This window comes from Lutzomyia longipalpis, chromosome 1 (assembly GCF_024334085.1).
Source record: "Lutzomyia longipalpis isolate SR_M1_2022 chromosome 1, ASM2433408v1".
NCBI classification, from domain to species: Eukaryota; Metazoa; Arthropoda; class Insecta; order Diptera; family Psychodidae; genus Lutzomyia; species Lutzomyia longipalpis.
In genome coordinates, this window is record NC_074707.1 from 42383414 (window position 1) to 42410691 (window position 27278).

The 27278-nt window shown below is 36.9% G+C and overlaps 4 protein-coding genes across 14 annotated transcripts in view; all 4 read left to right on the forward strand.

The window, feature by feature from the left end:
- LOC129787469 (uncharacterized) overlaps window positions 1–3192 on the forward strand; it is a 64084-nt gene extending 60892 nt beyond the window's left edge. For all 11 annotated transcript variants that reach the window (XM_055823063.1, XM_055823064.1, XM_055823065.1 and 8 more), the window contains one exon: window positions 1422–3192. In XM_055823063.1, coding sequence (XP_055679038.1) covers window positions 1422–1580 — 159 coding nt within the window. In that variant the 3' untranslated portion in view covers window positions 1581–3192. The remainder of the gene's footprint in view (window positions 1–1421) is intronic.
- Window positions 3193–4773: 1581 nt separating this feature from the next.
- Window positions 4774–5867, forward strand: LOC129791988 (uncharacterized protein K02A2.6-like). Its single transcript, XM_055830731.1, has 2 exons — window positions 4774–5683; window positions 5728–5867. The coding sequence occupies exons 1-2, from the start codon at window positions 4774–4776 to the stop codon at window positions 5865–5867; spliced, it is 1050 nt and encodes a 349-aa protein (XP_055686706.1).
- A 24-nt stretch (window positions 5868–5891) lies between these two features.
- On the forward strand, window positions 5892–9823 carry LOC129787411 (uncharacterized protein K02A2.6-like). Its single transcript, XM_055822974.1, has one exon. The coding sequence runs from the start codon at window positions 5896–5898 to the stop codon at window positions 9097–9099; it is 3204 nt and encodes a 1067-aa protein (XP_055678949.1). The 5' UTR covers window positions 5892–5895; the 3' UTR covers window positions 9100–9823.
- A 226-nt stretch (window positions 9824–10049) lies between these two features.
- The window catches only part of LOC129787458 (fork head domain-containing protein FD4-like), a 416355-nt gene continuing 399126 nt past the window's right edge, over window positions 10050–27278 (forward strand). The window contains exon 1 of the mRNA XM_055823042.1: window positions 10050–15425. Within this exon, the coding sequence (XP_055679017.1) occupies window positions 10789–11640 (852 nt within the window). The 5' untranslated portion in view covers window positions 10050–10788 and the 3' untranslated portion in view covers window positions 11641–15425. The remainder of the gene's footprint in view (window positions 15426–27278) is intronic.

A 27278-nucleotide genomic window follows, 5' to 3' on the forward strand; every position in this document is an offset into this window, starting at 1 on the left:
GAAAAAGATTTTAAGAGAGAGAAAAACTCCAACCAAGTCTCGTGAATCGATCTTCCTCACAATCTGCCGCCATCCTTGAGAACGATGGTTAATTTATATTTTGCGGAAATGTAAGTCGAGGATGATGATCAGAATGACAAAGACATTTTTATGGGTCACACAACTCCAAAGAGCAATCCAGCTCTGAAAGTCGTTGGCACACAAATTTTAACGAACTCCATCATGTTTTAATGATCACTGTGATTCTTGTTTTTTGGGCCCAAAACAGCCACCCAGTGGAATGCAAAATAATGATCAAGATCGCGCGCTGATCAAGGAGATCTTCGAAACATTTTTCTGCTGAGTTTGCGTGAAAAAATTTACACTAAAGAAAAATAATTTTTATAAAATAAATATTTAAAATGTTTGAAATATTCTTTATGTCTCCTGCGTAAAAGCATTGGCAGATCAATCCACTTTTTACCGCAAGATGGGTAGCATCATACCTCTTCTCTCACGTACGACGAGAAAGCAATTAAAGGTGGTTTAATTGAGATTTTTCCAAACAAAACTCGATCGGTATTGCGTGTGTTTAGCGCACATTTTATGAAAAAAAAAATGAAAATACTCTCGATCACACAAAATTGATCGCAAAAGATATACTGGCGATACGGCAAAATACCGTCGATCGCGTTGATCTCACATACTCAAGAAGTTTTCATTGCAAAACAAACAATGAATGGAAAAACAAGAGCATACCAATAATGATTATGAAATATTTTGTGCTCAAAGTAGCATTAATATGCAGTTTATATACAAATCTGCACAAATTATCGCTGATCTTGAGCTTGATTAAATATTACTCGTATTTATAAATCATTTTTTCATTTTGCAAATTGAATTGCTGATCTCTCAATTAAAAAGACATTGTCGTGATGATCTTTTGGACTAAATCGGACTCTTTTGTCGTCGTTGTGGATTTTTTTGTGTGTGATATGAATTTGCTGAAGCCATCTTGCCTGAGAAAGAAATGCACACATATACTATGTAAGGGGGATTGAAGACGAAGAAGAAAAAACCCGAGAGGTTGCTGAAGCAAGTTATATAGCTCCATGGAATGATCATGTGATCTCTGAATGATCACTGACCGCATGAACCCTCCATCTTCGTCTTGTTGCTTCTTTCACATCGCACCAACATCTCCTGTTGAGTTCTCGTTCCTCTCTACCCATTGTTTGATCGATGAGAATAAAAAAAATCTCAGTGATCGAGAGCGATCCTCGCAGAAAGACTGAGTCAGAGTGCGAGAGAGAGAGACAATTCATAAGGAATTTTTCTACCTAAAAATTCACGATCCACCCTCACTTTGTTAACATTTTTCTCTTTGATGGTTGTAAGATGAATATAGTCTAAAGATCCTTTTTTTCTTTGATTTTTTTTAGGATGCACTCGTGCAGGCAAATGAACGGAATGGTCTCAAGGGCTTCAAGAGGCAACTCAGTGGACGCTTTAAGAAACTCATCTCGAGGAAACCCCACGAACCGGCTCCGGTGATACCACCTGAATTGAAGCCTCAACTCAAAACAATCTACGTGTACTGAAAAAAGGATGCAAAAAATAGTCACTCGAGTCCAAGGATCCTTCAGAGTTTTTTTTTTAATTAGAAGAGGCAGTTTTTAGTGATCACACGCTGAGGATCCATATTTTAATTTTTACATTTTAAGATTTGTAGCTCAATAAGGAAGATCCTTCATGTTTTCTCTTTATTTTTAAGTTAAAAAAAAATACACAATCCATCTTTTACTTAATTGCTGGCATTAGAAGATTAAGTAGAAGAGTAGGTAAAATGTCTTTTGCGCACAATGAAGAAAAAAAGATTTTCAGTCAGTGGATCTTCTGTAGATCAGTTGAAGATCACACAAGTACAGTGCTACAGATCTTTTCTTCTTCTTGAATAAAAACCAATATTTTGAGGAAAAAAAAACATCAGAAAATACGATTTATAAAAGTTAAAATTCAATGAAAATAATTTCAACAATTTTTTTTGCAAAATCAATTATAATTTAAAAAATTTTTATTTGAGAAAATAGTGAAATTTGTAACGAACCAAAATAATTTTTGGGTATTCGTGTCGGACCATAAAGAAAAATTTCTTTTTAAATTTTGTAAGAAGATTTTTTTTATTCACATACAAAGACTGATTCAATGAAACATCAAAAAAGTTGTTCTGTTTTCTATTATATTCTCTTTGTATTTCATTTTTATTTCTTTACAAATGGAGACAAAGTGAAAAGCAATTTTCCCGTAGAATTTCCCTCCTATTGTTTCTTTTTCCACAGTTGAAGCATTCTCAGTTAAATTAAAAAAAAGAAAGAAAAGATAATAAAGAGAAGTCTGCAATTTAGTGAGTAATTGCAAAGATGAGAAGTAAATGATATAAAAATGTTATTAAAAATAGAATCAATTCTCTTGCATTTCTATATCTTATGTAAAAATCCTAAAATAGTTTTATATGTGGAAAAAGTGCACGAGAAAGAGAAGATAGAAAACTTATAACGATGAAAAAAAAATAGTGAAAACAATGCACAATTTTAGAGATAAATGGCAAAGAAAGTGCACACAGTAAGATGTTTCTTTGAAGATGAGGAAAAATGAAAGAAAAAACATGAGTGTTGTCTATTTTTGTGGACCAACCCTCTAAAGTGATTTTAAATGCATAATAAAAGATTAAGTACTTTGTTTAATAATAGTGAGAGAATTTTCCAGCACCAATTAGGGAGTCAAAATGCAAAATTTAATGCTAAATTGGTTATATAGTTTGAGAGAAAAGACGAAAAAAAATTCGCTGAGAAAATCCCAATAATTTGAATTATATAAAATATTTTTAAATAAACTAACGATTCACTCACATTGAGTGGAAAATTTTTATCATGTTAATTCAAATATAATTTTCTCTTAAATCTTTCTCCCACACTTCACCTCAAATCACACGAAATGCTCGATAAAGCACAATACAAAAGGAATCTTGCATTTTATTGAGGTAGAATTAGAAGAGAAGAATCATAAGTTTTCCGAACTAATGTGTATTATTGAGAAATTATTCTGAGAGAGCTGTTAAATAAATAAATTATATGTATACTATTTACAATAATTTAACAATGAAAAAAACATCAGAAAAAAATTACAAATAAAAAGCAATATTGATGAGAAAAATTGAGACTTTTTCTTCTATTCCATTTAACCTTTTTTTCTCTTCTTTGAAGCTTTTTTGCAACTTGAAGGAGTTAATAATTGTCTGCACATGGCTAAACTATTAATTTTTATTATCAAATGGAAGACGTGAGAATTTTTTGAAAGATTTTTAGCTAGTGGGTTGATTGATGGCCATAAAAACATTTCTGGAACAATTTGCCATAAAAGGTAAGTAATCAAATAATTATATTAATGAAGAATTCAAGTAAATACAATAACAAACTAAGAATTATTTTTTGCAATTGACCTTAAATATGTCTAGAAATATTCCTAATTTTCATAACAATCAAGCTCAAGCTTCCACAAAAAAGCTTTTATTGTCTCTATTCCAAAAGTTCATCAAAATATCCAAAAACGTTATAAAACTAAAAGTTTAAACTTGAAAGTTTAGTACAAAGGAGAGTTTAAAAAGTTTAGTAAAGTTCAAAAAATATTTCCTCGGCGGCTTTTTCGAACATAATTCCGTGGTAGCCACGCCAACTTCTTTGGCTCTCACCTCCACAATTCGAATGGCATATGAGAGAGTGAGAAAAAAATCTATATTTGTATTATTACGCTCTCTTTTTCATGCGAGATGTTAAATCTACTTAAACTCTAGCTAGATTTGAAAATGCTCTAGCCGCTCTAGCTATAGAGTTTCCAACAGAATTTTCAAATAATAAAATAATTTGTTATACGGCGATTTGAATTTACCGCCTAAACGAATAGGCTCGCGCGCCAGCGCCACGAGTGGTTCACCGCCCAATCTGAATTAGGAGAACCACCACGAGGGAACACGTTATGTCACTTCTATTCTTACTACTTCCGCTACGGCTGCTCTTGAATTTATTCTTTTTGTAAAAGTGAATTTTATATTTCTAAATAAAGTAGTTTTTGAATTAGTTGTTCGTGGATAGTAGAGACGTCTTTCATTCTACCCTACGGACCTGGAGGAATCAAAAATTCGGCAACGAGGCCGTGATATTTATTAATTATACACGTCTATACTCTCAGGTGCGTAGGCCACGATACAACATAACTGGCAACGAGGCCGTGATATTTATTAATTATACACGTCTATACTCTCAGGTGCGTAGGCCACGATACAACATAACTGGCGAACGAGATGTCGAACCACGAGATTTTTGCGGAGCTCACGGAAGCCATCAACCGGATTTTTTTTTTTTTTTTATCGTGTCGAGGCGCTTCTCCTCGTGGTGGAGAAATTGTCAACTCCCAAATCGGCAGTTGTGGGGAGCACCACCACACATATTGAGTATGTGTGGGAATGTTTCCTCCGTGCCCCCTTTGTTCTTTTGCAACTCGAGATGTAACATATACTATTGTATCTTTCATATGGTTTTGATCTCGAAATTACAAGTTTTTGCAGCACGGTCAATATCAGCTGTTATCACTAATATTGTCCGTGGGTATGAGCGGGACAGCCATCCGACAATATGAAAAATTGCCGTGCAGTGTCGAGCTTTGAACCCACAACCTCGGCGGAGGTAGAGCAAATGCACCGAAAAATGCATCGACTCTACCACCAACCGGATGATCGACATGAGGTTAAGCGGAGCCGTCAAAACGGAGCCACATGGGGCCTCCGAAGTCTCCGTTGATGCCTTGGCACGCTCGATTACGCCCTTTACCTATGCTCCGGAAAACAATATGACCTTCGATGTGTGGTATGGCAGATACAAATCCACATTTCTCGAGGATGGTCGCAATCTCGATGATCCAGGGCGAGTGAGACTCCTCCTGCGTAGATTGGACAACGCAGCTTACGCGAGATATTCCAATCTTCTGCGCCCCGTCGACCCAGCCACGATTCCCTTCGATGACACCGTCCAGAGACTCACAAAGCTCTTTGGCAAAGGGGAATCTCTCTTCAGCACACGTCGCAAATGTCTACAATTCGTGATGAAGGAATCTGTCGACTGGGCCACGCATGGAGGGCTTGTGAACAGCATCTGCGAGGATTTTAGATTGGCTGAGTGCACAGCGGATCAGTTCAAGGCATTGATTTTCTGTATTAGCATACAAAGTGACAAACATATCTTTGTACGCGAGCAGCTGTTGACACGCCTTGAAACTGAGCCCGCCGAAAGGATCAACGTGGAGTTTTTGATCGACGAAGCTCAGCGACTCTCGAATATGAAGAAGGATGCCCGCCTGGATATCACCCCTGCGAATGTCAGTGCTGTCCAGAAGACCCGTAAGTCCACCAATTCACAATCTGATCGCCCCTCACGTCCATGCTATCTGTGTGGCGACATGCATTGGGTGCGTGACTGTACCCACACCAATACGAAATGCAAAGATTGTGGGAAAATCGGCCACAAATCGGGCTACTGCCCGCCTCAACGTACTCAGGACAACGGAGGAAGCACTGGAAAGGGCAAAAAGAAGTTTTTCAAGAAGAAGAAGCCATCAGCAAACACCAACGTTGTTTATGCTCCTCACCCGAGGGGTAGAAAATTCTTAACACCGCGGATCAATGGGCGTCTTATCGAGTTCCAATTGGATTGCGCCGCGGATGTTTCGTTGGTATCAAGGAGTACTTGGGAGGAGCTCGGAAAGCCTCTTCTCCGAGAGTCATCCATGAACGTTACGGATGCTCAGTCCAATCGGATGCCAATACTCGGCGAATTTGATTGCGATGTTGTACTCCGTGGGAAGAAGATGCGCGGGCGTTGTATGGTCGTTGGTGGACGAACGTCGAATTTGTTCGGAATCGAGTGGATCGCTGAACTCGGTCTTTGGGATGTAGCACCGAGTGCCTACTGCCACGCTGTCCAAGGAGAATTTGACACGGCGAGTGCTGTCAAGGAAATCCGGGAATCTTTTCCGGGAGTTTTTGGACGTGAGATCGGGAAATGTACACGCATCACTGCTTCCATCCACCTGAAACCCAACGCAAAGCCCATTTTTCGCCCAAAGCGTCCGGTTGCTTTTCATATGCTGCCAGTGGTAGACGAAGAACTGCAGCGTCTGCAGTCATCAGGGATTATTACTCCAGTCGAATATTCCCCATGGGCCGCACCCATCGTCGTGGCACGCAAGTCAAATGGAACAATCCGGATATGTGGCGATTATTCAAGTGGCCTCAATGAGTCGATTGAAATGAATAACTATCCTATTCCCGACCCTGATAGTTTATTCAGCCGCTTGTCAAACAAGAGCGTTTTCAGCCACATCGACTTGTCCGATGCATATCTACAAGTGCCCATGGATACTGAGTCGAGCAATCTACTCACTATTCACACTCCCCGAGGACTTTTCCGGTTCAATCGCCTCCCACCTGGCATCAAAAGCGCGCCCGGAATTTTTCAAGAGGTGGTTGAGCGCATGCTCCAAGGAATACCGGATGTGATATGCTATTTCGACGATATCTGTGTCGCAAGTTCGTCCCCAGAAGCACATTTCTCGACACTCAAAGCCGTTTTTCAACGTTTGAAGGATTTCAACTTCCGTGTCCGCCTTGAGAAATATCCGGACAAATGTGACGCTATTAAACGGATGCCTGCTCCGAAAAATGTCCAGGAACTACGTAGCTTTCTGGGGGCAATTCAATTTTGGGGAAAGTTTGTGAAGGGCATGAGTGAACTACGCAAACCAATGGACGACCTCCTCAAGAAAAATGCCAGATGGAAATGGACTCAACAATGTCAGAAAGCTTTTATTCGCTTTAAGGAAATTCTGACTTCCGATCTGCTGCTTACGCACTATGACCCACATCTGCCTATCACCATAGCTTCGGACGCTTCATCACACGCTATGGGCTGCGTGGCATACCACGAATATCCTGATGGGACATTGAAGGCATTCTACCATGCCTCCCGCAAGATGACAGACGCAGAAATGGGGTACAGCCAGATTGAGAAAGAAGCGCTTGGAATTATTTTCGCTGTAAAGAAATTCCACCGTTTCATTTATGGCCGGAACTTCACGCTCTTAACCGACCATAAGCCCCTACTGTCCATTTTTGGTAGCAAAAAGGGCATACCGGTTCACACCGCGAATCGTCTCCAGAGATGGGCCCTCATACTCTTGGGATACGATTTTACCATCAAATACACATCCACCACCAGTTTTGGGCATGCTGACGTATTGTCCAGGCTTATCAACAATCACCGGCAACCTGACGATGAGGTGATCATTGCACAAATTCTTGATGAGGAGTACGACAACGTGGTAGTCCAGGAAGTGACCACCCAACTGCCTGTGAATTTTCGAATGATCAAGGACGCCACCGCTGCCTCAAGGGACCTACAATTGTTGATTGGATACATCAAGGGTGGATGGCCGCCTTCCCAGAAGTCCATCAAATCTCGGGAAGTAGCTCGTTATTTCAAGATACGTGATGCTTTGTCAATTATTAAAGATTGTGTCTTTTACAGGGACCGGGTGGTGGTACCAGAGACATTCCGGAGCAAGATTCTCGCACAACTTCACGAGGCGCACCCTGGCATGTCACGCATGAAAGCCTTGGCCCGCAGTTACGTCTTTTGGCCAGGCTTGGATGAAGATGTTGAGATGAAAGTGCGCCACTGCTCCGATTGTGCCATCGCATCCCGGTCCCCTGTCAAGACCAATCTAGCATCATGGCCGTTGTCCACTGGCCCATGGCAACGGATACACTTGGACTACGCCAAGTACAAGGGAGATTATTTTCTGCTCGTCATCGACGCTTATTCGAAATGGCCAGAAGTATTCCGTACGTCTTCAACGACAACAACAATCACCATTCAGAAGCTTGTGGAAGTTTTTGCCCGACATGGTCTTCCGGAAGTCATCGTTAGTGATAATGGGACGCAGTTTGTCAGCGATGAGTTCCAAGAGTTTTGTCGTCTCAACGGAATACAGCATATTCGCACTTGCCCCTACTCCCCAGCAAGCAATGGGCAGTGCGAACGTCTAGTGGATACTCTCAAGCGATCCCTGGAGAAGCAATCTGCGCAGAAAATCGACACGGCACTTCAGAGATTTCTGGCCAACTACCGTGTGACTCCCAATGATTACGCGCCTGCAGGGAAATCTCCATCAGAAGTCATGTACGGCCGCAAGGTACGTACAATCTTTGATCTCCTGAAAGAGCGTCCCAAGGAGCCTCTGCAACGCAACGAGAAGATGGAGAGAGATTACAACAAGAAGCACGGCACGAAACAGAGTTCCTTCTCAAAGGGGGAGGAGATCTATGCGAAGAAGTTTGCACAAGGAGGTAAATGGAAATGGGTTCCTGGCAAAATCATTGAACGTCGTGGGACGGTTACTTACAATGTGCGGCTCAGTGATGGACTCATCATCAGGTCTCATGTGAATCAACTCAAGCGCCGTTTTAGTGAGACGCTAGATACACCTGCTGATACATCATCGTCTGATTTGCCAATTTTTGCACCCTCTTCCGTGCCATTACTCTCTCAAGTACAGCCTCAGAACTCGCCGCAGCCACAATCTACACACTCTGAGACCCCTGTACTGCCATTACCTTCTCGCACTCCACAAAAGGCACCGAAAGATCCACCTGCTGAAGTTCGGTCACCAATAGCTGGCCCTTCTCGTGCAACACCGCCACGAGTTACACCCCCACAACCATCCCCGCGTATGTCACTGCAAAGCATCCCACCGCAATCTGCTATCACTATTAGTTCGGACACTGAGGATTCTGCTACACCTTATGAGGACACAGTGACTACTCCTGAAAGAAGCAACGCGGGACAAAGTGAGGATGTTGAGGATGATCCAGCTGCTTCAGATCTTTCCCCGGAAGTTGAGCGCCCGGCTCCAGCTACACCATTGTACCGTCGCTTGCGTGCACGACCGTACAGGATCAGTGAGCGCTTCAAGAACCGAGAGGATCATCAGGGTGGACCTTCCGCTCCTTAGGGGGGAGGTGTTATACGGCGATTTGAATTTACCGCCTAAACGAATAGGCTCGCGCGCCAGCGCCACGAGTGGTTCACCGCCCAATCTGAATTAGGAGAACCACCACGAGGGAACACGTTATGTCACTTCTATTCTTACTACTTCCGCTACGGCTGCTCTTGAATTTATTCTTTTTGTAAAAGTGAATTTTATATTTCTAAATAAAGTAGTTTTTGAATTAGTTGTTCGTGGATAGTAGAGACGTCTTTCATTCTACCCTACGGACCTGGAGGAATCAAAAATTCGGCAACGAGGCCGTGATATTTATTAATTATACACGTCTATACTCTCAGGTGCGTAGGCCACGATACAACATAATTAAATAAATTTTATAAAATAATAATATATAAAATAATATAAAAGATCAAATTGGGCCTAATTCAGCGACCAAGAAACCCTTGAAGTTTGCTTGAAATCTTTAAATTTCAGTACAAAATTTAAAGATTTCAAGGGTTCAATAAATTTTTGTTTCTTTTAAATGTTTAAGAGTTTAAGGACGTCTTAGAATTTTTTTTTGAAAATAATAAGTTATATTATCCTTTAAACTTTATTTAATTAAAAAAATATATCTAAAATTAGAAGAAATGAATGGATTTATTTTTTAAAAAAAATAACGTTTTCAAGGATCTCTGCAAAGTTATAGGGGAACCTAAACTAAATATGACCTTTCGTAAACGGTGTTTAGTTTATAAAGAATGTAATGTAAAAATTCTGTTCAAATAATATTTGATAAACTAAAATATTGTCTTTTTACTTAATTATTATATTTTATTCATTTAAAATAACAAAGATTTACAAAAAAAGAAAAAAACTTAAGAGCATATAAATTTAGCATATAAATAAGGAGAGAAGAGCACCCAAAAAAAATCAGGAATGCCCTACGATAAACATGTTGATTTATGCCATTTGCTGACTCCACCACAAATCCCGTGTTTGCTCACGAACATCCATCATCGGGTGAGACAAAGTGGGGCCAAAAGTGGCGAGAAGAGCCCTCGCGCGAATCCCAACATCCCAACCCAGAAGACAGCCGAAGCGCCCCGGTAACGACTCCGGCAGCCAATCAGACCACCACCCGGCGTGACTGCCTTTGCGTTGACACAGCGAGGGAACCATTGTTCCAACCGCAGCCAATGGGAATGTGCTGTCGGAGGTGGTGCATGCTCCGCCCTATGAGGCACACGACTAAACCCCATTTCAGCACCTCGGCCAGAGCACGAGAAAAAGCAGTCTTGAACAAACAACGCAGCTCGGCGGATGATTCTTCCAGTCCGCTCAGAAGGATCATCTGGTTGACATTTTAAACGTGATTCTTCAAAGAACTGAGAGTAACTACGGAAATAATTAAATTGTTTTGAAAAAAAAATTGAAATGTAAACTGACTCATAGCTTAGACAGTGATTAACCAGTGATTAGTTAATTGGACCAGAAAAAAATCTGAATTTATCTTTTCCAAGTTAAATTGGATTTAAAACCATTTAGCTGACCGTTGGAAAATTTTCTGGAAAAGTTCAAACTTTTATTACAAAAAAGAGAACATTTTAGCGCTAAATTGAAAACGTAAAATGCCGGCGCGATAGAATGTGCGGAAATGAGTGGAATTGATGCAGAAAGTGTGTGATAAGGAAGACTGGTTAAAGACCCGTGAAGATGCCCAGACCATCGCGAGAATCGTATGGCGATCAAAAACCACCATACTCCTACATCTCCCTGACAGCCATGGCGATTTGGAGTTCACCGGAAAAGATGTTACCCCTAAGTGAGATTTACAAATTTATAACGGACCGTTTTCCGTACTACCGAAAGAACACCCAGCGCTGGCAGAACTCCCTGCGACACAATCTCAGCTTCAATGATTGCTTCGTCAAAGTTCCCCGAAGACCAGATCGTCCGGGTAAGGGTGCCTATTGGACACTTCATCCACAGGCGTTTGATATGTTTGAGAATGGGAGCTTACTGAGGCGCCGGAAGCGCTTTAAACTCCACAAATCCGACAAAGATCTCCTAAATGAGGAGCTAGCAGCACTCGCCAACATCAATCGCTTTTTCTTTACGGGCCACGATGCCCTTCCGGAACCCCTGCCGCCGCAGCTACCACCCTCACCGACTCCACCGGTTGTGAGTCCTCCGCTGCGCCCCAGGACACCATCACCCGCCGCCACACACCTGCCCAGTGAACGGGTTACGCGTCCCAAACGCGCTTTTACCATCGAATCCCTCATCACACCTGACCGGAAGGATAGTCCTGAAGACGTTATTCGTCGTCACCCGCCGCCACATCCTCATGCGCCACACGTGGCTCTGCAGGCTCCTTTCCTACAGTACCCACCTCATCCACCGCTGCCCTATGACCTGCCCGTGCATCCACTTCTTATGATGACGGCACCTCTAGGTGGGCTCCAGCCGGGCTATTTTGGGCAAGCAGTCTATCCAGCACTAGCACTCCATCATCATGGACCCGATCTCTCTCGTGTCCCAACATCTGCTCTGAGAACCGTATGAAGGACATGGGGTCCTAGTCCTGATCCGAATGTCAGTGAGTTGATGCACTTTTCATGAGTTTATGCTTTTTGTAATTTACAACAACAAAAAAGCCCATCAAACCTCTAAAATCAAACTTTCTTCCTGATAATTTATTTTTCGAAAAAATATTAATTTTAAAATATTTAGAGATCTAATTTTGCTTAATTAAAACTTAAAAATAAATATTCCTCGAATCAATCTAAAAAATAAAGACTTATAAAATAATTCAATAATAAATTTTATATTGAATAAGTTAAAAAATGCTTCAACTCGCAGAACTAGGATCCACTAAATAAAAAAAATAATAAAGTAAATTATTTGAATTTGTTAGGACAAAATTAAGAGAAAGTTCAGTAGAGCGATTGTATTTAAAAATGATAAATTTTCGGGGCTTAAAAAGATTTATATATTTAATTAAATTGTGAATAACGAGATGATTAAGAGATAAGAGAATATAGAAGCACGCTGTGAGCCACAAAATAGTTAGAATCGGAAAGACTGGTATTTGATAAATGTGCGCCACTAAAAGCTTCTCCAAAAAAATCTTCATTGAGTGGATAAAATAAATAAGATTTTGTTCACAAATAGCCAAAGGTTAAAAGAAGCCTATAAAAATGTCTAGAGTGATTTCGCATCTTTTAAGAATCAGACCACAGATTTGAAAAATGGAAATATCTTTCCTAAATTGGTATAATAACTGAATTAGAAAAGTCGCAAAAATTCACAATTATGTTCCAAATTAACTAAAAAATAACCTCTTAATTTGCTGAAACATCCAAATTTTGACAAACAATAATAATAAAATTTTATCAATTAAAAAGGATGGTCCGAATTAGACCATCTTCCCCTAAAACATTTTAGAGAGAAATTCTGAGAGAGAAAGCATATTCAAGTAAATTTTCATAAATAGTCAAAATTGTTTCTTTTCCCTTAAATCTATTTTATTTAACTCTAAATTAATTTTTCCATTAACTCCTTGTAACTTTTAGAACAAAAACTCCTTCGTTTTTTGCCAGATTAGAACAGTTTATCTTAAAATTTATAATTTTTTTAAAGAAAATTTAATTACTTTAGCACCAGAAAATTTATCACCTTAATTTTCATCTCATATTGAAGCTTTATCAGAGACTATAAAAGTTTATGGACTTTATATCATTTTGTCAGTCTCCAATGAGCTTTTACTAATTAACAAAATACATTTTAGACAATTTTTCTTTTAACAATCCTCTACAACCCCTAATGAGACGAAAGCTTTGGTGTTTATTCTTTTGTGATTTATAATTGAAAGCTGAAGGTTTTTAAGATTTCATTTAAAAGCGCCAAAAGTTTCACAAATAACTGTGTTGCAGATTTAGAGGAAAAATAAATTTTAAAAGATTTTGAATCTATCGAAAAAAATTCAGATTTTCTAAAGAGTGCTGCAAAAATAAGAGAGAAAATATCGCAACTAGTTAATAGATTACCTAATTAGGATTTACAAGTTCCATTCAATATTTAAAACATCCCGTAATATCTTAATTTTAACAAAATATTTTTCCAATAGATTTTTAAATATTTTTTCGACAAAAAGATTTTTATTACATCACTAACAATCTTTCTGTTTTCCCAGAGACATTTGCAAAATCCTTTTATTTCTATTAATATTATTTTCTATCAGTGTTTGAAAGTGTTTCTCTCACATTTTACGATGCCCAACCAAACCTAATTAAATAACAACATTTTACACTATCTTTACGTTGAGATATAAAATTCATGATTATAGCCTCTGGAACTTTTCTATTCTGTTGCAAATGTAATAGAATTTTTCTTTGGTGATATTTGAATATATTTTCCATCACGTTTTTCATGAAAGGTTTCAGCAAATGATATTGAGTGAAGAAAGAGCAGTTTAATTTAAAAAAAAAATCACAAACCTTAAAAGAAAAATTCTTTCAAAAAATGTAAAAGAATCAATTGAATATTTCACCCCTAATCACAAGGCCAAACAAATTGAGTACTTACTGCGAAGAACTCAGCTCATGCGAATGATAGTAAAACATGCAATAAATTACCAAATTACCTGACAATTTGATGACCACCAGCAAGAGCTCAACCGTGCCATGGTTGAGTAGCTGATAAATGAGCAAGAACTCTCATCCTGCAACTGAACTTTCTACTTGTTAAAATTTTGCAATAAACAATACTTATTGCAATTCGTCTCAGTGATCAAAATGTATAAGAAGTTAGATACACAATTTTGCATTAGTTTGAGAGCCACTGTGGTGATGATGTACATATATAATACAAAAACCAAAGTCATAAAAGCTTCTTTCATGATCTAATAATGATTCTTGGGTGAAACTCCCTTGAAATTGCAATCGTAAAGGCTTCTTTTTACAGCTTTATGACTTTTTCTCGCTCCATTTTCGCGAGTTTCTGCATCTCATATATATGTTTATGTATGGGGTACAATATATATGGACTTTTCTGGGGGAGTTAATTAGTCCAAACAGGAAGAAAAGAAAAGTAGTATGAAAATTGTGTGAATAACAACATATACAGATATGATAATTTAGAATGGGCTTCAGGGTCAGCTAATGAGTTTAGTTTAGCGTGTGAGAATGATTAATCTGATTTTTTTTCGGATGACCCATGTGAATCTCCAGAATTTTCTCTCATCTCACAAAATTTCTCCAAGAAAATCCAAAGATATGGGAAAAAAAGTGACAGAAAAAGATGCGAAAGCTACGGAGAAAGAAGTGCGAAGAAAAAAATCCACTCAATGAGGAGTCAAATGCGTGGTAAAATTGTGTGTAAATGTGGAATGATGGAAACGAAATTATTGAAATTATCTCGTCAGAATAAATTATAGGAGATCATAATTCAAAACCGCAACATATTCTCTCTTACCATCTCGTAAAATCACGATGTGAGATATTATAAAAAGATGAGACTCACCCGAGATGTGTTTAACATCTTTAAGAAGGATGATGGGTAATTAGTGGATGGAGAAAATTATGGCACCTACTTTGTGTAACTGAGAAAGAGTGTATATAGCGCGAGGTGTAGCTCCTCGAGATAGCCAAGAACACATACATATATACCTTTGAGTGAGAGAGAAAGAGGAATTCTTTTCGTTTTTTTTTGTATTATTAATTTAACTTTTTTCTGCAGATATAACAGGCAAAAAGTAGCTTGAGAAAAAAATCATCCGTGGGCGCATTCGTTCGACTTGTAATTGATTTTTAACGATAATTTGCGCCATTTGAAATTGAAAACTCTTTGATTTATAGCCACCTCGGCCACAGTTACATTATTAATGGACCAACATCTTTCTCATTGAGCTCAAAACTACCAATTTTTCCACCTAAAACACCATGGAATCTCTTACTCCAATCTCGCGTGTATTTCCATGTGTTTCTTTTTGTCGATATAAACAACAAACGTACTCTCATCTAAAAATTATAAGGTACCTATATATTAAAATTAAACAAAAAAAAACTGCTGCAAAACTTTCAATTCTCAGAGACATTTTTTTTTCTTGAAAATGTTGAAACTTCTTTTGTGAAGGTGAGGCAGCTCCGTCTCTCACCTTCTCTCGCCTCGTCAAATTGAATGAATTTATGTGTGTAAATAAATTATTTATGTAAATATGTATGTATTCCTGTCCATGTGCAATTACAATTAAGTATAAATTAGCTGTATTATGTACAATTATTAAATGAGATGAAGTATAATTCAAACACTGTATTGAATGTATAAATAAGAAAGATAAAAAAAAACAAGTTACAAATGAATAAATTTGTTACAATATTTTAATTTTAACCATATTTCTTCGGAGGTGCGCATTTTATTCTCTCAAGAACTTGTGGGTGGGAAGGTGCAAAATGGGCAAAATGAGTCTTCAAATGATTCCAAAGGGGTCTTTCCTCATTCCGTGTGGGGTTACCCTCAGGGAAGAGAAAGAGAAAAGAAAAGAAAAACTTTAAGCATTCACTCCTCACGTGACAGCGAATGTAAGGTGATTTTTTCGGTGAGTACCAACTTTTCTGAGTAAACACAGCCAAACAGTAGCGGGTGGTACAATTACCATCATTTGCATGGTAAATGCTCTAGCTCAATTTAAATCTACTCACCCAGCAAAAAAAAGAAAAATTGAGTCAAGGAGAAGTGATTCACCAAATTACTTAATTTTGTGTCTTCTTAGCTTCTGTCGCTCCATAATAGTTTCTTCTCTATTGATTCTACAGAAAACCCCAGTAGTGGAATACCTACATCTATTACTTTACTCCCTCAGTGATTTATGGTACTCGGAAAATTTTTTTTGGGAAATGTGCTCACCTGGTGGACTTGCATAAGAATCAAGAAGTTTGTAAATTAACGCTTGACTTTTAGAGCTCCTAAAAGTAAAAGAGAATTGCTTCACCTATTGGTTCTCAATTTGTTGAAGTAAAATCCTTGGAAGGGTCATAAATGTAGTTACGAAAGACAATAGTTAATATTGTTGCTTTAGGATAATGGAATTTTCATTCGTTTGGATGCATTAAATAAAATTAATATTTTATTTGTGAAAGAAAATGTTCTTTTTAACATAAGGTCATCTAGGTAGGTACTAATATTATTATATTTAATTACTATTATCTTATTGTCATTTAATACTCCTACTACCTACTCTAAAAGGAATTTGTGATTGTTTCTATTTGGTGAAAAAAAAATCCGATTCAAACTCTTAAAATTGGTAGGTTTTCTTTGAACAAAAAAAAAACTTCTGAAACAACAAATTAATAATTAATTCAAGCTTTAGAAAATACGCTGGAAAACATTATACCTTTGAACGCTTTCTAAAAGTTTAGAATCCTTTATTTTTTATCATTAAAATAAATCATAATAACATGAATATTTTTTCAAAATAATTTTAAATAAATTTCTATACATAAAACAGTAATTCTCTACAAATTCAACAATTCAAAATCCTTTTTCTACAGTTAATAATTTTAAAAATTATCACTTGAATTTCCTGGATTTTTTACATGGATATTAGGTTTATTATAACAAATTACTACCGCATAACATTTTTATAAGCACGATCGTACAACAATTACCAGCTACTGTCGAGCTAATTTCTCGCGGGGAGGCAGAGCTAATACTAATATTATTATTTTATAAATTATATTGTATGAAAGAAAAATTTCCCGCCGGCAGATTGCAATAAAAATAATTAAAAGATCAATTATAAGTGATATAAAATCGATAAATTGCAACGAAGTGATGTCGGTAAAAAAAGACACGATTCCCCGGCAAGGTGCATCGCATTGAGCAAAAAGTTGCAACTTTTTAGTAATCACAATAATTTCCTCTCACTATATACTTTTCTCACTCTTGCAGTCACTCAAGGATTATTGAAATAATCGTAGAACACATTCATAGTCACAACGTGTCTGGATTAATAAAATGCACTCACTATTCTTGGGTGATTTTGTGTGTGCTCGAGATATGCATTATGTCTTAGATATGTATGTAATGTATGTACATAGAAGAAGAAAAAAAAACAGAGACGGAGTGATTTTAATGGAAAACCTGTGTAAATACCAACCCACACGATTAGTTTGTAACTAGAAAATGATTAGTTCGTAGACACGATTTCTTTGCCATGTTTTTAATAAATACGAAATTATGGATACAGCATGTGACAGGCGGTTATTAAATTCATACCATCACGTTCAAATATGGACTTTTTGCATTAAAATGCAATTAATTTGTTAATTAATATTGACAAGTCACCAATATTTAAGCTCATTCATCACTGACAGGGCTTTTGGTGCCATGTTAAAAAAAAACTCGATCATTTTTGCTGACGCGCATTTCTTGTATCGCAAAAAGTCCACTCTTAACACCCAATTATTAACATTTATGGGTCGCGAAATTTCTAGTTAAATAACCATTTAGTTGCCCCACGAGTATGATCGACTTTTATTTTCACTTTATTTTCGTGAAATCAATTTAATAATCCGCTTAAGTCACTCTCGGGGCACAATAATTGAAAAAAAAGTCAGTGCAATCTTCGTCGAGGGGTTAATATACTTATTATTTAGTTTAATTTTGGTTTTTGAAAATTCTAATGAATAACTCAAATACAGAATTTTCTTTTTTATCTTAATTATGTCTCTTTGATCACGATTAATAGGTCCTTAAATGAAACAAGTAGAAAAGAGCATATATCTGTTTAAAAAAAATTAAACACGAGTTTTCTAAATTTTCATAGACGCTTTACTTCAAATTAAAAGCTTTTTATTTAAATGAAAATTACTTGAAAAAGAAGAGACAAACCCATAAAAGCATTTAGTAAACTTAAAAATTATTGATCAAAAAATCATTTAAAAATAAATCTAATTATTAAATATTTATTTAATTAAATTAAACCCCTTTAATATGACAACACATTTTTATTAGGCTCGTTATCCCCGTTTTTATTCGCTAAATTTCGTTTGATTATTCTAATTCTTAAGAGCTATGCAATCAAAAAGCTTCAAAATGCTGATTAAAAAATTATTAAATCTCCTAAATCCAACCAAAAATAAAAATTAGGTTGTGGCACGATTTAAAACCCAAAAAATGTAAAGAAAAATATTGTTACGAGTTATCTTAATATATAAAGCTGAAATGTTTGTCTGTCTGTGGCACATGAACTCCTCCGAAACCGCTGGGCCGATTTTGATGAAATTTGGTATGGGGGTAGAGGGGGTCAATACGAGTTGCAAGCGCTATATAGGATTCCGCCCCCTCCCCCCTTTATAGCGCCCCCACAGAAAAACTGATTTTTCCCATTTTCTACCTGCTGAAGGGTCAGGCAACGGGATTTTTTTATTTTAAAAATTTTTCGGGGTACCGTATTATTCATCCCCCCAACTAATATACGCCCCCTTTTATATCTTAAAATGGAGTTTGCTCACACGTGATTGGGGGCTCGGGTTGACTAGTTCTCGTATAAAATACAAAAATTCAGCAATAAATTTAAGACAATTTAAGAGGACTTGACCCCTCGGTTGGAAATGTGGCCTCACGATCTTTCGCACGCATCATCCAAGATGATGTCCAAAAGCTGGTGATTTCCACATCAACCCAAAATTGGCATCTTCGGCGCGAAATCAATTAGTTGATGTGGCTGACGGGCACAGAAATATGGCGGGGCTGAACTTAAATGATTGAAAAGTTATTGAGCGAAATTCCCTGTAATTACATTGCGACAATTTTTATTTGGAGAGAAACCATCGCGGCGTGGTTTTTCAGAGAAAAAAAAGAGGTACATATGGCCTTATCACGCTGTTGCGCGCACTCAATTGACTGTCTCTGACTCGTTTTTAATCGTTTTACAATGAAAATTGCTAGGCAGCTCACAGCAATATATGAGAGAGCTTTTTAATTTCAATAATTTCCACGATGGACATCAAAAAGCCCCCTTATATACAATCATTCAATGATTTTTCCATTAAAACCACCCGAACGCAGAAGGAAATTAATAATTATAACGTGGAAATGTTTGGGTAATTTATTTCTTGTTTTTATTTTTATTTACTACCAATACAACAAAAGGGTTTTATGATGATATATAGCCAGCGAAATGAGCTTCTCTTTATTGATGCGGGGGACCATTTAATGATGTGAAAATATTTGCGGATCAACACGTGTTGCCGAAGAATGTGTAGTCAAACACTAAAAATGCCAAATAAATCCACGAAAATGGAGATTTCTTTGGTGGTGGATTTTTTTTGTACCCCACAAAATCCCTCTGGCCAAGCCTCATACACAGAACCACCCCCTCAGGAAAAAAATGTGTTAATGCCTAAAATAACATTTGAATGTGATAGAGAAATGAAAATCAGAATTTCAGAGAAAAAGGAGAGAAGCGGAATGATAAATATAGCATTTGCACGCGATTTTGGGATGGAAAACACAGGAATTTTCATAATGCCGCCCAATTGGACAATGATGGTGGAAACAACATAGTTTTTCCAAGGTTTTATTTGAATAAATTTCACACCATAAATTAAGGTTAATTCATACAAAATCTACCCCTTGTGTATTGTTCTCTTATACGTACAGAAAATGCATCCTTTTGTGTATTTTCCACCATGATTTAAAAGGATAATACAAAAATGCAAAGAGAAAAAAATCAGTTGTTTATGCATTTCTTCGAACAATAAATCTCACGAGAGAAGAATTTATTTCAACAATTTCTCCGTGCAAAATTTGCAAGTAATTAGCGAAAAATTCTCATTATATGCGGATTCCACCACATTTGTGACTTTCATCGCCAAGAAAGAGTAAGTAAAGAAGCACGAGAATTACCTAAAGGATCACCATCCAATCAGTCAAATCTCTATATTGAGTTCTTTTCCTTTATTCAACACATACTCAGCGCCTTTTCCAATAAAATCCCAAAGACTTTCAAACTATACCCAGACAATGTAATGGCTTCTGGTATATGGTGAACTGGGGAGAAAAATTGCACAACGTTCAATTGCAATTTAAGTGGAAAATTCAATTAGTTAAGGAAAAATCCAATTTGTTAGGCACTTTCATGTTGCTCAAGTCTTATTGTAACATTAGCTTATCCAACAATTTAAAATCCACATCGAGTTCCTTTTTCTGCCTTTACACAAACAATTTGTATACACTTTCTTTTCCTTTGCTTTGCAGATTTTTGGTTCAAGGAATGTTAATTCAAATAAAAAAAATATTTCAGTTTGTTCTAAAAAAATATTACAGCATTGTAGATGTCATACGAATTGCGAAAGAATTTATTAAATTGATACAAAGTTAGTATACGAACATAAAGAAACCTTTCTCTTGAATTTCTTTTCAATTTTAAGTGTATGAATTTAAGATTTACAAAGCATTATGATTTTTATTGGAAAAATCAGCTATGTACTATGCACCATAGGAGATGCTAAATAGAACATATAAGAAACAGCATTATGTTACCCTACTAAACACATTATTCAGTTTGTTTCAAATAGTAGAAAATAACCATAAAGCTTGATTTCCGATTTAGCTTCTTCATTTAAATCCAATAAAATATGTATACATTCAGTTCTAAGAAAAATTACATTTTCTCTCAAATAAGAGAAATGGCAAGAGATCAAGTATTTGCTTATTTAGTGAAATCCTGTGGTAAACCATTGAGCTTCTCATGTATATGATGCTAAAGTTTTATTGGATTTCGCGGTGTAGGTACATAATGTTGATATTATATTCAAGTGATGCCGACCAAGTCCAATAACATCGTGTAAATTCGAGTCTAATTTATCTCTTCCTTCGCATTCATGGGCTAATTTTGCCACTGATTGATCTCAAGAATGCTAATTCAGACACCTCAGGCCTGTTGGCCCAGTCAATTGTTCTAAAGGGCCCCGAAAGGTGGATGAGAGAGAATGTCCAAGAATAATACATACATATAAAGCAAAGCTCTGCCGCGGAGAGCTTTTTAGACGTTTGAGACCGCCAGGATGAACGACATAAGGTGTCGTGATTGCCATCAATCTCTATAATTATGAGTGATCTGATCCAAACAGCAAATAAAATATGCAACAAATCCCCCCGCGAGGTATGTGGCTCGAGATAAGGCGTCGCTTGGGATCTTTTCATTATGCCATACGCCAACATTGTCAGCTGCTGTCGTTGATTTTTTGTTGTTGTATTCTTTCCTCTTCCATGAGCTCTCAAAAGTACACTCAAAGTGTATATTCAGGGTGTTTCAAAGGGATGGATCTTGCGCGGAGTCGGGGCAAGAGGCGGAATGTCTTGAGCAAGTAGCAATAATCGACAGTGGAATCGGTAAGAATCAGCACAATCCCCGGCAATTCCACTGAATCTTGTTCTCGCAAAGTCTGTGTGCTCGAGTCTTTGCGGCACACCGTTCTAAAATAATAATACCTGTCCAAATTAGTAATTATCTTGGATTATTTTCGCTGTACAAATTTGTATTTTTGCACCTTTTTTCGTGTTAAATTATTACTCTCCAATGCATATTTATGTTATGCTTTTTTATATTTTTCTTATCGCCCTTGCGCCTTCACCTTTTATCCCTCCACGGCATTCTCTTTAAGTTCTCCTCTATATACACTTCATCCGAAATGAAGGAATTCTTATTCTTCCACCATCCCAGCCACTTTGGACCCTCATTCAACTTCTTCTCTTCCATCATACACATACCACGAATGTGCCCAAGTACTCTGCTGAAGCCCATCTGAAGCTCTTTTCGGTACCAGATCAAGGATCAAGCGGTCTCTCTCTTTTGAATATTACTTTTGCTTTTTACGATACCTCATCAAAAGTGGTCCAAATGCCCCTCAATGAATTTTTGTAATATCAGCCCATTATTCCAACACTTTTTCAAATGGAAATTTTCTACCGCAACATTTTTCCCTTTCGCACAACAATCAACTCAAAAATCTCGAAGCTTGTCTTCTCACCATCTCTAAATCTTCATGAGATAGGAAAAAAAACTTCTCTTTTTTTCGCACCACAAACTCTTCCAAACGAGACAAGATGAATATATTTGGGCCAATAAAATTATTTCAATATTTAAATATTCATGATTTTCCTGGACAAAGGCCTTAAATGTGTCAGAAATCCATTAAAGTTGCGCGCGCGGAAAACTTCTTATAGCGCGGCTTCCCTTTTTAGCTTTCCGTATATATTCATGATTCGATTTGATGAAACAATCCGTCAGAGATATTAAATGCCTCTCCCAACTCATCCATTTCTCACAACCCCACGAATATGTACAACGTTCTTCGCGAAGCAAACTCCTTGTCAGATTCCGGAAGATGATTTGATGATTATTTTGTTGCTTTCTACTTTGTCTAACTGGAAGGAGCATGTAGAGATATTCAAATATACATACATACATACATAGAGAGAAAATACATATCAGATCCATCAGGGTTCTTACTGTCTTCGATAAATACAAAAGGGGTGGAAAAACTCACAGTGAGGGTGGAGTTGGTAAAACTAATAAATTCCACACGCAAGTTTGTACAATTTGCACGGAATTTGCATTCGCCATGAGGAAGCCGGAACTATTTAACCCCTTAAAAGTGGAGGAGAACCTCTTCATGGAATTTACTCCGGGAGACTTGAAAATTTTTGCAATCATATACAAACGAAGGGAGGTTTCGTAGCTACGGAAAGAATATATAGCTTTTGCGAGCATTTTATAGGCGACGCCAAGGTAAAAATGCAAAGATCAAAGTTGAATTAATGGTAGATAAATGTTGAAAGAACTAAAAGAAGTAGAATTAGATCCTAAAAAGATTTTTTTTAAATGATATTTTTAATATTAGGTAATATTTAAATTTTCTTTTAATTTCCTTAATGTTGTCAATCTAACGTAGCTCTTTTAGATTAATTTGTTCATTTATAGGAAAAGATAAATAAATTTATGAAATTCTAAATTCTAATTCTATATAAAGGAAAATCTAGCATGAAGTTAAAAGGAAGTTATTCATTTCTGCATTGAGATATTCCTGATTTGAGGAAATATTCTGAATACTCGTGCATAATCTTAAAACAAAAGAATAAAAAATCGCTAAAAAGAATTTCAATTGTTCACTGAGATCATCTGGGGAAAGCTAGGAAAATTTCCTAAAAATGTAAATATTGATGTCAGCAAAACAAATAAACTTCTTTTAGCAAACTTTTTTTAATAATAAAAATTGCTAAATGGAGCCTTTAAAAAATTTACATATCAAATATCACGAATTGATTGCAGAAAAAATAAAGCAAATCAACATAAATTTATCTAGAATAAAAAATCTGCATTATTGACAACTCTGGAGCATTTGAGTGGCACAAATTGCAAAACGTGGAGTGATTTTCAACATTTGTTTTCATTGCTAAAACACATAAGAATGGTGTGATACGACATGATTGATTAAATGTACAAATAAAACTACATTTTTATGTTAAAAATCCCCCTGTGTATGGTGGGAAATGCGCGCATGAAAAGGACACGAAAGGAGGACTTTTCGTGCGCAGACTTTTCACGGATATTTGCATGGAAAGGTCATTCTATGAATTTTAATTTTATACCCCGCAATCATGTGAGTTTAATATTTTTTTTTCACTCTGTAGCTTGCCGAGGACATCGCAAAAAGGAGCTCAAGACGTCGGCGTAGGAGAGGATTTGCATATAATGAGTTTGTAATTGGTATTTGTTTTCAGGTGTTGTTTTTCTCCATTTAAACACGACTCAACATTGCGCCTTTGCACTCCTCAAGCGCTTGGTGGCGACATATTAATTATGAAAATGTTTATTTAGTATTGGAGTTTTTTTTTCTTCATATACTCCCGGTGCTTTTCCTGCAATGTGCGCGGTGTACCTTATGTGACTCCTCGCAGCATAAACGGTTGGGAGTTAATTACGATCGGGGCACGCTACAAGAAGTTCCAATTCTTGGGTGTGGGGCTCTTCATATTTAATTGTTGTGGTGGCCAAGTGTGTATAGTGGTGGAAAAGAAACTCTCTCGGTGTGACTTGGAAATCAAATAAAATCTCTTCGTCGGAATTCTCCGTTCTGACATCACCATCGGCGGCAGCTCCTCCTTCGCACTCAAAGACGCGAAAGAAGTGCGAAAGAGTTGTGCGCCTTTGTATAATTTGTACAAAATGATGATCGAAATACACCGCAAATATATGGAAAAGGTTTCTTTTATATCTTTCCAGAAGCCCCCAACTGCTGTGTTAACCGGGAATGAGAAATGAGTGGGATATTGTTAGTTTCATACCTTTTTCATTCTTTTAGTTCTCCCCCGTTTTTTTTTTTATTTAGTCTTTCTTACTTCTTTTTTCCGCACCATAGGCCTCTTTTTTTCGCTCATTTACTCTCCTATGTAGTTTATTTTCATCGTAACAACTTTGGCGCGGTTGCTGCGCGAGGAAACTTTTATCTAAGCTTCATGTCTGTAATGGGCGTTGGATTATAATTACCTCTTTAAACGCGAATTTGTTGTTTCATTTATTTAAATATACACACAACACACACAATCTTTCCTCTCTCACCTCACAGTCTTTCACCTCTCTGTGGGCTTTTCTTCTTAAATCATTTCCACATAGCACTTTTTTTCCCTTTTTGCTTCTATATATACATTTAATTCTTGTGGCACGGTGCTAAATATTGATCCCATTCCATGTTTAAATATTTACATGTGCTCTGTAATTAATTATGTGTTGTGTGTTGTTCGTTTTTTTTTGCTACATTCCATTATTTATAATTATTCCCACACTTTTAACATTAATTCACCTGGGGGCGGAATTTCAATAAAGAAAAATCTCCATGTGACTTTCCTCTAATGGACTGTTGTTACAAGAATTCTGTTTATGAATTTCAGATGAAACATTATTCTTAATAATTCATTTTTCGTTAAACTATATTTATGAAAATATTTATGTAATATAAATAGAGCATAAAACATTATGTATATTTATCCAGGATATACGAACATTTAGCTGTAAAATCACAATTATTTTTTAAAGAGAATTCTTTTATGGCGAAATTGAAATAAAAATAAATAAGGTGTAATTTTGCTTCGGATTTTTAACAAGTAAAATATTTTTGCATGATTATAAGTATTAATATACATAATTTCCATACATAAATATTGATATGGTAGCTGTGAAATTTTCGCGCCACTCATAATGCCTTTAAACCCTTTCGCAGAAAATACCACCAAAGTGATAATTTCCCTAAATGTTCGTCCAAATTTCAAGAGCCAATTAACTCACTGCTGAGGAGCAAAACTAACGACGTTGTTTACCGACAAAGGTGAAAAAAATTTACGTGCCCCGAAAGATTCACAGCAATGTAGAGGTTCACCAAAAAAAGTGAACCGAAAAGCTCTCTCGCGGGGTACGATGGAGGTGCCTGGTAGTCAATTACCTTCTTCAGCTTTGGCATTTCATCTTTCATATACACATATTTTTCTGTTGCAATTATTCACACTTCTTCACGCGATTATTATATTACGTGTTTACAGACTAATCATCAATGTATTATTATCTAAAATGTACATAAACGATTTATTGACGCCACAATGGTATTAAAAGTGGTTTGTGCGAGCTTTGTGCGAAAGGGAGAAAAAAGTTTTACTTTGCAACGTCCATTTCTTTTTTTTTTCGAAGGAACAACATAAACGACCACCTCACCTCCTTCTTGCTGAGCCCCGGAATGATCGTTTTTGCCAATTGAACGCCGCAAATAGCAATAAAATAACCTTTAAGCACAAAATACCTGTTCGGAAATGCCAATAAATTGGTTAAATATGTACTGCAAATAATATATTGGTTTGATTTAAACTTTTCAGAGAGACTTCGGCATTGCATGCACGCGGTTGGATTCTATATAGAATCAACCATTCGCTCAGAATACCTTTCCCGTCCTACCCTCTCTCCACCTATTTGTGTTCACATTTTTTTGTCAGGGAGGGAGGCTCAACATATGGAGGAGAAAACTGCAACAGGAGGCGGAGAGTGAAGTCAAGACAGCACGAGAGACATGAAATATACACAATTGGGTGAAAAGAAAAGAAAAAGCTCGATGAAAGGAAATTATTTATCATTTGTCTATTCCCATTCTGAGGAATTCAATAAAGAACAATATTAGAAACAATGGGATTTGAAAAATTCTTCACACTCAATTCTCAATATAATCCACCAAACCCTTTTGCCCCATTCCATCGTGCGGTAGTGTGTATGTTAGATTTATTCTCGTTCTGCCATGCCGGACTCCCATAGTTGTAAAAGGAGTGCAAATTGTGCTCCGAAGAAGGTGAAATTATTAAGATTCATTTCGCGGCAAATAGACGCGACATGAAATATGCCACTTTGCGGTATTTAGTGTTTCACACTAAATGAAAAATCGTGGCAACTGATAATAATTCATCCCAATAAATTACTTTATTTAGCAACGATACATTTTCCACATGGCATAGGAGCGACAGCTCTATAATTTCCTCCCCAATGTGCGCCTTTTTCGCAGCACTATACATATACAATTCACATATGCCTCAATGGCATGAAACCCAAAAGCCATGGGACCGTATCTACTAAACTATACAAAATATTCCTCCTTTCCTTTTAGCACGCCAGAAATTTACCCGAAATTCACCTTAGGACATCCTCCTAGACTATGTGACCGTAAGGGTGCTTACAGGAGGGCACTGACCACTCTGTTGTCGTTCTTTGATCATAAATTCTTATAAGGAAAGCTTTTGATTGATTTTCTCAATAGATAAGATGATATTAGAAAATTCAATCTTTAAGGAAAATATTTATAAATATTTAACCTGCTGGCCGCCAAGACCTTGGAGCTTCCTTAGAGCGCCAAGGTGGGGTCGTTGAACGACCCCAAGAAGGAAGTCGATTTGCTCATAAACTATAAAACCGGGAACTGTCGGGTCACTACCTTTAGACTCCTTATATAGTCCTCTTGCCCCTTGCATCACAAATTCGCCACCCGGAAACACGCAGAAGAAGATATTAGGGAAAAACATTTTTCACTCCTTTTTTCACACTTTCTTCGTGAGAAATTTGCCACGAAGTTGACCGCAACTACTATTTTTTTTCACTACTTCCCCAC